This window comes from Crocodylus siamensis, chromosome 4 (assembly GCF_052110815.1).
Source record: "Crocodylus siamensis isolate JL-2025a chromosome 4, ASM5211081v1, whole genome shotgun sequence".
In the NCBI taxonomy this organism is placed as follows: Eukaryota; Metazoa; Chordata; order Crocodylia; family Crocodylidae; genus Crocodylus; species Crocodylus siamensis.
The window spans coordinates 183078159-183090287 of record NC_143398.1 but is presented as its reverse complement, the minus strand read 5'-3'; the positions used below and the strand labels follow the sequence as shown (position 1 = coordinate 183090287).

The 12129-nt window shown below is 41.7% G+C and overlaps 1 protein-coding gene across 1 annotated transcript; it reads right to left on the bottom strand.

Annotated features, from left to right (window-relative positions):
• Positions 1–1099: 1099 nt before the first annotated feature.
• CLK1 (CDC like kinase 1) lies at positions 1100–10915 on the bottom strand. Its single transcript, XM_090045138.1, has 13 exons — positions 10759–10915; positions 9540–9697; positions 9078–9306; positions 7928–8018; positions 7466–7532; positions 6603–6719; positions 5283–5449; positions 5088–5182; positions 4875–5004; positions 4372–4454; positions 2640–2719; positions 1541–1631; positions 1100–1452 (listed from the first exon to the last, which is right to left on the bottom strand). The coding sequence occupies exons 1-13, from the start codon at positions 10897–10899 to the stop codon at positions 1321–1323; spliced, it is 1581 nt and encodes a 526-aa protein (XP_089901264.1). The 5' UTR covers positions 10900–10915; the 3' UTR covers positions 1100–1320.
• Positions 10916–12129: the final 1214 nt, after the last annotated feature.

Genomic DNA, 12129 nt, shown 5'->3' with positions numbered 1-12129 from the left:
TTTTAGTGTTTTCCCCCTACCCTCCAGAACAACTGTGCTTGGTAGATTCTTCTAAGAACTCCCATAAAGGACTTCAACCAACTTTAATATTGCAAACATTCCTGAACACACTTTGCTCATTTCCCTGTGAGGCCTTCAGCAACAGGTGCTATCCATAGTTTTATTGCAGCTGGGTTCTTGTTCTGGACATTGCCTCTCTTCTTTGAATTAAGAGTCAAACTGGCAAGATAGGCTACTGGTTCATAACCCCCCCAGGAAATTAGAAATTAAAGAGCCAGTATTAAACACTGCTGTTTTTTAGGACTACTGCAGGAATATCTTAATATAGATAAGTAAAGCTTAATTATGGAAGACTAAAAAAAACAAGCAGTGTCAACATCTTGCATAAGAGCCAGCTAAAGACAAGAGCATTTTCTTCCACAAGTGTCTAGCCCATCCACTAAAGGTTTTTGAAAAAAAGCTGTTTCTATTTAGAACACTGCTACTTTACTTAAGATATTTAATGTATGAGATGGCACTAGTACTATTCCCCTGCTTTCCTATTTCTGATGCTCAGATGTTAATACATGCATAACTGCCTGCTCTAAGTGGATTAGACCACTGGGCTAAAACATGCCACGTTAACCCTGCACCCTACTCAACTGCCATACTGCTACCCACTATATTTAGCAAGCTTTGGAGGTGATCACTCACTCCAAAGGCATGTAAATAAAAATGCTTACTAATTTGATCTAACAGATTTTTTTATAACTAGGAGTTGAAATTAACTAAATGTGCATGTTTAGGCAAACATTAGTTCTAGGAGTCAGATGCAGTGAAGACACTGAAACAGCAATGCTTATTTTGGCACCAGTCACACAGAAGAATCTTTGCAAGGAATAAAACACAAACAGTACACACCTTTAAAGAACTATTACTACTTCCACACAGAATTGAGATGAGCAGCCTTAAACTATTTGTGGTCTAATGCAGACAAGTTAGTTTCCAGCATCATTCTAGGTCAGGATGCAACAGGGAAATGCTAGCCATTGTCAAAGGGTAAGCCAAGTCCTTGAACAATCTAGAAATGTGTTTTGAGACAGTAAGTCACTCTGACAACTTATATAGCAAGAGAATTTCCAGAAAGTTTATTTCAACAACTAGGATCAATAAACTTAAATGTTCAAACAAGGACTACATTCATCATACAAAATAGGAAATTTACCAAGCTAACTGTACAAAATAAATATTTAAAATGGTGTTTGTTGTTGACTGACACAGTCTATAATCTCCACTGGAGAACTATACAGAGGTGCAGATTATTTTACTTAATAGCCTGCTTTATAGAGACGAAAAGAAAGGATGCTTCAAGGCAGCATCAAGAGTAATTCTTTTGGCTGGGTCATATTCCAACATTTTTTGAATCAGGTCAAACAGATTCTCATGCTCAGAATCCTGGCAGAGCATAAACTCCTGAAAGAAAGAAAAAGAAAAACGTTAAGAAGCTTACACAGCATCTTCCCTAGCAAAAAAAAGAAAAAGCAAGAAGTTGACACCTTACCTTCAATGGTTTACAGCGCCTAGACACATATCTACCAGCAGAACTATGTTCATCCCAGTCTAGTTGGTCATGGTGAAAATACTTGCGTTTCCTGGACATAGAAAAATTCATAATGAGAAACTATTGCATGATCGTTGCACAGTTTAAGTAGCAAAGCAAGCAGGAACTGGTAATAGGATAATATTTTATAAGAAAGTGAGAAGAACATAAGACAAAACTGGTATTTTCAAACAAAGACTTAATATTAACTCCTTTAACTATATTATAGGAACACTAGATAGGACTGAGAACAGCAAGAAATACTAGTTGGGGGTAATACTATCTTAGCTGATAATTCAAATGAAGAAAAAAGAATCAAATCAGAAAGATAAGGCCAAGTGATATTAAACGAAACAAAAACAAACCAGGCACCAGGGATCCGTTACTCAACTCACTGAAGTAAATCATCACATACAAATAAACACCATGCATGACCAGAGCTATTTTTGGCCCAAGATTTTCTGATCTGAAGTTTGATATGGCAAAAAAGCTTTAAAAATCCCCACTCATATACAGTGCTCTTGATACTAAAGCAGAGTGTCTTAAATGATGCACAAGAAAGAATGGAACAGAAGCTAGATCAACATCCCCAATGCACTTCCCCAATTTTCTCCCAAAACTAGGCTTCAGAATATAGGAAGGGCAGCAGCAGCACAAAAAAAACTCCCAGAATTTCTGTAGGCAAACTTCTTACACAAACTATTCTTCATTCTGGAAGCAGTGAAGCTCAACTGCAGCTCACTACAGTCCCTCCCCTGCCTTTACACAAAGCCACAGCTAAAATGCACAAGTTCCTCCTCAGAGCAAAACATTAACACATTCTTCTGTCCAGCATCTATAGCTGACAAGGTGCTCAGCCACTGCCCCCTTAAGAGTCTATGCACATTTGCATAACCCCAGCCAAGCAAAAAATGTAACTGTCCTGGCCCCTTACTAAACTGGACACAGAATGCTAGACTGATAGTCTCAACTTTAAGCATTTATTTCAGGCACAAATGGAAGATTTTAAATTCAAAAGTGTTATTCACAGGTAGGGAAGACATTAGAAATGTACAATTACCTGGTTTTTTGTATCATGTGAACTGGTAATGGTCCCAGTATTTTCTCCATCATTGCCAAGTGCTCTTTACTATCATGTGTCTAGAAAAGTAAATGTGCTTAGTTTATTTATTAAATCTATTCAAGCAGAGATGATGTTCTAATCAAGCTAACCATTATGCTGTAGGTTAGATTCCTGTTTTCTGGTACCCATGTTTCCTAAATAATAGCTAAAGACTATTTATTAAGATTACAATTTGAATTTTCATCTGAGTGACCATATGCTGATAAACTGCTTCAGCAAGTTAAAAAAAATTATAACCAAGTATTTTTCTTCAACTAAGCAATAGTTAGGAACCACCCAACATTTATGTGGCACCATTGGCAGGAGAAAAAATTATTTGAGGGGCTGAGCACTTGTGTACATGCACCCACATCCCCTCTCCACCCAGCAGATAGGTCTGTGGGGGAAGGGGTGGGGAGGGTGCAGATCAAGGCACCAGCACTGAGGGAGGGAGCAGGGCACAGGCAGGGGCTGAGGCGAGTGGGGCCCGGGTTGGGCTGGACAAGCAGAGGCCCAGGGGGTATGTGCCCCTCTGATCTGTGTGCAGGACAGAGGCTGCTGCCACTGAGCACTGGGGCTTTGAGCACCCCTGCCTTGAGAGCTGCACAATGCCACGTGCACCCTACTACCAGACAGGCAGAGGGTACAGGGCAGCCCAGCAGCTGCAGGCACATGGCATCACACTGCTCCTGGGGCAGCTGCAGCAGGAAGCAAAGTGTACTGCAGTGGCAACTGCCTCCACCCCACACACGGATTAGGGTGGTACGTGCCCTCCAGGCCTCCTCTTGTTCCACCGTCCAGCCTAGTTGGGGCACCATTTCACCCTGGCCAGTGCTCCTGCCTGTGCGCCACATACTCCCTCGCTGCTGGGGCCTCAATCTGCCATGCCCCCCTCCCCCACGGTAAAGGGAGTGGGGTTGGGGCAGGCACTGCACAGCCAGGGTGGGGAGTGTAACAGAGCTGCGAGGGGGGGCACCCAGCACAAGGAGGGGGTGGCAGCTCCTGTCACTGCACGCGCCCTGGGACAGCATATACTCCAGAGCTGTGCGTGGGGCAAGAGCAGCCTGCTGCTGCAGGCTAGAGGACCACCAGAGCGCCCCAAGGGATGACGAGGTCGAACGGTCACAAACTCCTGCAAGACCGTTTCAGGCTGGACATAAGGAAGAATTTCTTTACTGTCCGAGCCCCCAAGGTCTGAAACAGTCTGCCAGCACAGGTGGTTCAAGCACCTACATTGAACACCTTCAAGAGTAAATTGGATGCTTATCTTGCTGGGATCCTATGACCCCAGCTGACTTCCTGCCCTTTGGGCAGGGGGCTGGACTCGATCTCCCGGGGTCCCTTCCAGCCCTGATGTCTATGAAATAACCATAAGTTTAGCAGCACCGGTACTTAAAGTCTGAATCTAAGTGCTAAATTAATAATTATTTGCTGAATTTTTTTTTCTGATCTTGCACTAAGGCCAAGATACTTTCTTTAGCACCACAGCATTATGATTACATGCTAGTACCATGCTATGGCAACAAAGAGGTCAGTTCTGGGCAACTCCTTATTTTAACTTTGCTGTAACACAAAAACTTTTTTCTTCTTCTGACTAAAGTCTATGAGCTAGTGCCTTCTCATCAGCCCCTCCCCATTCATATCAACCAGTCACCACTACCTGTCTGTTGCAAGTTTCATAGTTACTTACTGGAAATATTGTGAATCCAAGATAATATTCTATGAGAATACAGCCTATGCTCCAAACATCACAGGGTTGTGACCATCCCAGAGCTATTAAAAACAGAAGTTATAAGGTTCAATCACTTTTGCAGAAAATAAACCAACCGTCCTTTATTATATGCACCTGGCTTGCACAAACAATACTATACAGAATCAATAAAATAAGTTTAACTATACATCTACCACCTACAAAAGTAAGATGGAAACTGAAAGCACCACAAAACACAACACTGGAAATAAGGAATGTATTATCTTAAAAAAAAAAAAAAAGTAATATGTAATAGCAGCTCCAAAGAAGTTAAAACCTTATTTTGAAATTTGAAGCAGACCAAAGAAAACCCCAACAAAAAACCCCAATGCATATCAGAAATTTAGATCAACAGCTTAAGACATTCTATGCTTTAGAATTAATAACCACAAACAATTTCAGAAGTAAATAGTTGGAGTATTGTACAAGTGTTTTCTACTAACCTAAAATAACTTCAGGAGCTCTGTAATGCCTTGTTGACACTAGAGTGCTGTGATGTTCATCATCGTATGTGGCACTTCCAAAGTCCACAACTTTAATGTCTGGACTTTTCAGTGTGCGTTCATCCCGTTTCTGAAATGGGACATACATTAGAAAATGCACAAATACAAGTTACAGAAATAAGCTGTGAAAGCAGTTTGTTTCTAGAGACTTACTAGTTTGGGGTTATACTCTTCTACATAGTCTGACTTCACAAATAAAATATTTTCAGGTTTCAAATCCGTATGAGTAAGTTTGTTTAAATGCAGAACTGCAGAAGGAAAAAGTTAAGTTAGCAAGATACTGAAAAACAGCTTTAAAACAAGTAATAAGGAAAAAAAAAAAAAAGAAGGAGTCATTAACACACTTACAGTTCACAGATTTGCAGATCTGATATGCCATTTTCCTAATATGGTCAAGCCGAAACGGCAAAAACCCGTTCTCTTTGATGAAATCATAGGTACTGAGTCCCAAAAGCTCAAAGACAATGCAAACATGACCATGGTGGTCAAACCATTCCAACATCTGGACACAGCGACTGTAAAAATAGCAAAATTTGCTATCAGCCCTATGTCTGTTACAGTAATGTTATGACTACTGAGGTGCAACATTAAAAAAAAAGGTGACTGGTATGCAAATACGATGACCTAGTTTAATACGGTACCAGGAAAAACACAACATCACAACTGTCTCAGATACACAACCTGCTAACTAGCATTAATTAGAGTAGAGAGAAAATGGAAGTTTACTTCAGCTTGGAGCCTGAGGCACTACTATTTCTGTCAGCCTAGCAGGCTACAAGTAAAACACTAAATACAAAATAAAAACCTGAGGAACAGGTTGAAAAGCAGCTCTCTGAACTGTGACAAAAATAAAAGCTGGTGCAGACCAGTTCTACTTGAACAGTCTATAACTCTGGCTCCCAACTACTGCCAGCCCTCAACAATTTGGTGTATTTTTATAATTAAACACCATAAAAAGGTGCGAGAGCCAAATTAAAACCAGTCTACAGCCCACTTAATTTACCTGTAGCCTTGTAAACCAGTTTGGGAAAATATTAGTCTACAGAAAACTGGCCTTCCAAAATTTCTGTAGAAGATGGTTAATAACCTAACTAACAGATGCAAAAGAAGTACATCAGAGAAAACACACTTAAAAATATAGAAGATTTTTTAGTCAGATCAACGATCACCACTGTCACTGCTCTCAGTGGAAATCAAACTACAGGATTTAAGATTAAGTCATAGTTGGTATCAGGAAGTGGTCATATAGGACGTGGTCAGAATCAAAGAACTTCACTCTAAGCCAGGCCATAGGCTGAACAGGTACACTTGATACTAGGAGTCAAGCACAGCTGACTCAGGAGTTTTAAAATATACACATCTTGGTAAATCATTCAAATCAAACATACAAAATTAACAATGATTACTTTGCAAAGGACTGCAGGTGTAGATAACCAAGCAGCACACAGTTAAGTAACAGTAAGGCAATATGGAGATTGGCCAGGGAGACTAAGGAAGGAACTGACACAGCTATAGATAGAATTACTGAGGAAATGCAATACTTTATAGTGGTATTTTTTAAAATTGTTTTAGGATTACACAATTATACTGGTTAAAGAGTTTTAGGACTTTAGAACGCCACAGAGAATCTTAAAATAAAAGCATTTTCCAAACTGTTTATGTACTTACTATGTACTGCTGGGATCTGATACATTTAAATGCTCCAAAACTTGAATTTCTGAGCGAGCTGCTTCAGAGTATCTATCAACATTTTTTACTATTTTCACTGCAACATGTCTACCACCCCTGGAAAACAGAAGGTTTTTTTAGTGGTTACTACATAACTTTGTAATTACAACCATAGCAAAACCTCCATGTAGTGCACTGCAATCATCCTTCACAGGAAAATTCAACCACAATGCTCCTAGGTAACTAGCAAATGATCTTAGCTGCCTCTTCGTCTATATTAAGAGCTTTTGTCTTAAACTACTTTTAAAAGAATCTACAAAGATTATTTCAATCTCTTCCCCCCTCTGAAGTGTCCATCATGTTATATTATAGATGGGTAATTTTCAGATTCAGAACACTTTATTTTTATCCTTCCATTTTATTTTTACTTCTGTCACATGCTAGTGTTAGAAGAAGCCCAATACAGCAAAATCAGTTTTGCAAACAATTATTTCAATACAAATGCATTCTTCATACCTACAGAGTTTGTTACCTACAGTTAATGCAAGCATTACATTTAAAAGACATAGCCACGTGCAATAACTATGAAATTATACTGCCTGAGAAACCTAGAATCATGCTGCTTATAACTGTAGAGATCAAAACCTTTTCTGGGCAACACTTGGAGAATGAATACTAGGTTCCTCCATATCAGTTTCATCTTTAGACAGAACTAATGAGTCATTTCTTTAAGGCTTTTATGCCAATTAAAACAAAGTCAACACATTAAAAAGTTTGAATGTGTATTTAGTATAGCATGGCATTTCAGAATCCAAGCTGCATTAGCACTGAGAAGTCGCAAGCATGAAAAGAACGAGACTTACGCCTTGCGATCGATGCACTCAACTACTTTTCCAAAAGCACCTTCCCCCAAAGTAGCAACAATTTCATCTAAAAAGAGAAAAAAAGGTTTCAGACATGCAAATAGTAAAGTCACTTAGTTATTTAAAAAACTAAATACTATCAATGCAGATTATTCTAGGCTGTGCCGCTACAAAAAAAATGCAACCTCTCTAAATTGGAATATTTTATTGGAGAACTCGCATCAAGACAAGTTATAGCTCTCATTCTATATTTCATTAACTTCATTTACTATTTTGGAAAATGAATAAGCATTTAAGTTCTACAAAAGAAGAAAAACATTCCCCCACCCAAAAAACCCAAAACAGAAAACAAACAAACAGAAATCAAGACAGAAAGAAAAGACTTCCAAGCCCCCTCACATCTTATTCTAAAAGAAATAATTCTATCTGAAAAGTTAATAAGTTTTGAAAAATATTCTATACATCTTGCACTTAGTACGTCTCCACTCTGACAGATCAGGTGACCCTCCTCATCATCCTCTACACTCCTGGATCTTTTCCTTCGATGACTCTTCTGGAAACGGCAAGTGGGCGGCACCAAGATCGTCCAGCCAATCAATATACCCGAGTGAATTCAGGGCAGAATACGAAATTCATTCAGCAGGGAGATATTCAGGCATTCAGATACACGCCAGGCCACAAACGGTTGGCAGGAGCAATTTCAAATTCAGTCCCCAGAAATTCACAGGGCACATAGTTTATGTTACAGGAGAAAAACATGGCAAGGAACAGATTTTCAGATAAGATACTCAAAGTGGCAAGGCAACAAAAAATTACAACATAACTGTTTTTTGTTTTTTTAAAAAGTGGTTCACTTGAAGCACTGAAATTTTAGGATTTCAGTGTCCTAATTTGCAAACCAGTATGATTAAATATTTACTTGTCTATATAAAATAGCCTTGTGGCCAATCTAGAATATAAAAGTCAAGTAAAATCTGAATTATACATTGCTCGAGTAATATTTCAGAATTTAAAAAAAAAACCTATCAAAAATGACATACAAAAAACAATATAAATCTACTCCAGGTTGCTTTAGCTGAATGTCTTACAATATAAATCATATCTTCAACTGCTCTAACAATTAAAGGGAGTGGGGCATTACTTTAAGATCAGAGAGCATGCCCTGCTAACAGTCAGACAACATGCATATCTGATACTAAAAAAAAAAAAAGAAAAAAAAAAGAAAAAAGAAAAGAAAAGAACAAAATCAAACCAATAAGCCTCATTTATTTACTGCAAAAACCTGGCTATGTCTTCTCACCATGTTAAAATTACTGTCAAACAAATTTCAGGGCTCTCAGAAGGATTCTGCCTACAACTAGAATAAGTACTTGACATTATAAAACATTAAGGCATGCAAAGTAATGTTGATGTTTCAGAAAATTATTCTGTAGGATAAAACAATCATATGCTTCCACAAGTATATCTAGGTGTCATAGAAACTTCTCATCCAAGGAAAAATACATAGTAGAAAGAACATCCTATTGTAAATATCCCCTGGACTTCCACACTTAACTACTACCACTTAGATGAGAAGTTATAGTCCTACAGAATTATTAAAAATTACTCATACCATCTGTGCATGATGATGTGAGGCACTATGATGACTCTTGTATTTTCGTTTATAACTACTTCTTCCACTGTGGCCCGATGACTTGCTACTGTGATTATGATAGCCATTTTCATGGTCTCTGTGATGATGTCCATTTTCATGTACTTGACTGTACTCATTTCTGTATTCTTCAACATAACGCCGTTCATGATGGTCTCTTTCATTTCCAGGTCTGGCTTCTGTACAGTGACTAGGAATAAAAAAGAATTAAGTCTGGATTAATTCTAATACTCTTACCAAAAAAACAGAACAAAACAAAACTATTCTTCTGCTTCACTCCTAAAATACCTGCAAACCAAAAACCATTAAAAAAGCTACAGCCTAAAGAGATGGCCCACTCATGTATGTACTGAGGTGGAAACAAGCTCTTAAAATGGATGCTTAGCTATTAAAAATCCAAAAATTGTTTAAAAGTGGTTTTACCTATCAGGAACTTTAGAGTGACTGTGTTTGCAGTGCTTGCTCTCCCGCACACTGCTATGCGATCTCCTCTTTCTCTTATGACTGCTGCTGCAATTTCCATGATCCCAACTTTCCTTTTCATCCCACTCAGGATAGTTAGTTCGCTTGGAGTGCCGCATCTGTCACAGACAAGCCATTTCCCTCTTTAAAATTACATCCCAAATACAAAAGCAACACAATCTAAAAATCCCACCTGTTTAAATCACTAACCCAGGTTCAGAGGCTAGCATTACAATGGTACAGTAACTGTACCCAAACAACTGAGTGGTTTGGTGTGGGTTTTTTGAGTTTTTTTTTTTTTTAAGAATCCCTCCAAGTTATTTCTATGCTTAAAAAACAGGTCTGGCATAGGAACAGACTAAAAGATTTGGTGCCTTGTATCAGTCTGATTGGCATCAGACAGCCACTGAACTGTAAACCTGCCTGTGATATTGCTCTACCCTTACTGCCCCCCACCCCCAGTCTCTGGAGAATTTTTGACTTGGAGAATTTTAAGATACAGTTTTAATGTAAATGTGACTAAAATTGGAAGAAGGGGGAGAGTTGACAAAAATTCAGTGAGTGTTTGCAGAGCTTTTGTGGATAAAACACACCTTAACTGTAGGTGCCGGGAGGGGAGGAATCCTTACACCCACACACACGCTCCCTCCCTGTAGACTTGCTTCGTTCAGTAACACAGCCCGCACCGCTTTACAGAGGCGCCCTGAACACTCCTGCCGCGTGTGCCCGCGTTTCCCCGCCCGGCCACGGTCTCTTCGCCACCAGCGGGCTCCCCCCGTGACGCGGCCGCAGGGGCGAACAGCCCCCGACGCCCCAATGGGGGCCAGGCCGGACCAAGCCTCTCCCTCACTGCCTGGAGCTGCAGAAGCCATTTTGTTTCTGAGCATCTCCGCGCGCACAACATGGCGACGGGCGGGGGAGGGGATCGGTCGCTGGCGGCCAGCAGAGGCGGCAGAGCCGGCCACCCGCCGTCTCCCGCTAATTCTCTCCCCGCCCTCCGGCCCGGCCCGAGGAGCCTGGCGAGGACGTACCGGCAGCCAGCCGCCACGGCGCACCCTCCTCCCCGGCCCCAACATCCGCGTTCAGTCCCCGGCCCGGCGGGGGAGCGGGGCAGAAAGACACAGCGCCGCCGTCGCGCGGGGAATCAGGGGATCGCGTTCCCGCAGCCCCCAAGACCTACCTCTACGGCTCGGAGGGGCTGCACTGTGGCTGGAGTTTCTGCTACCCGGCAATGCCAACCGCTGCTCCGCCTGCGCTGCCACCAGCACAAGATGGCGCCGCCGAGAACGTTCTGGAAGGACGACAACGTCACAGAGCGCATGCGCGGGAGCCGCCTCTCGGGGGTGGGGTGGAGTGGAGGCGGCCGCCTGTGTGGCCCAGGGGGGTGGGGGTGGGAGCCGGTCCTTAGGCCCGGCCTTGGGTCGTCTTCATGGACGGATGAGGTTCTTGGGGCTGGGGTTCCCGCTAGCTCTGCTCCTTCGTCCTTCTAGCCAGTCAGCCCTGCACAAACCCCTAGTCCGACCTCTTAGCACATCTAGCCAGCCTGGCACAAGACAGTCCAGGGGGTCGCAGCAGCAGACAGCGTCCTGCTGCTAGAAATGTTATAGCCCCTCGAAAGCTGCCAGAAATAGGGCCTGGGCCTACCCCGTGACAGCCCCCCAGCACTAGAGACTGGTCAGATGGTGCAGTAATCGCACCTGCGCAGGACATAACCAACCAGGGTGGCCATTTGCCCAGGTTTATAGAGGACAGTCTGGTTTTCTGGTGCTCTGTCCTCTTGATGTGAAACCAGATGCCTTTATGGCCTATATTTTTCATTGCTTGGCACCCTCACCACCAACACACAGCAGCTAGCTGTGCCTCCCAGCACCGGGAGGCGCATGGCGTTCATGGGGGCAGAGCAACTGCCCTCTATTCTTGATGTACCTTGATGGTTGCCCCAGAGCCAGCTCTCCCATATGCCTAAAATAAAATGGAAAAGTGTTTCCATCTGTACTGCTGGTTTAACTGCGTGCCCACATGTGAACTGAGATGGTGCAAAAACGTTTTACTGCTGACAATGGTTAAAAGGAGAAAGGACCTTCTTTCCTGAAAGCGCGTCTTCTTGAGAATCGGGGCCTGGCCTTGATTTTCCTTCCTAACTACAAAATGTATGTTAGAGAATACCCAGCATTTTTAATCAGAGAGACTTGCTTCTAGTCAAGTAAAGTCAGACCTTGTATCTGACTTGTCATCTTAAATCAGCAAAGAGCAAGGGAAAATATAATGATACAAATACATACCAGCTGGAAGGGAGGGAGGTTGACTAGCTGCCAGTGACAAAATGGCCACTTCATTAGTTGTAGTATCTTGTTCAACACTAGTAATAAGCTGTCAAAGCTGTGTTGCCTTGGTTACCCCTATGACAGAAAAGTCCTTTTCCCACCATCTTTGCTGTGTAAGCTGTCTCACCCACTTGCCTTTGATACCTTGTGGGCTTAAAGAAGTTACCCGGTGCTCCCTTAAAAGTGACAAGGAAAAAAATATTTTTAACGGTTAATGCCTCTTTTTT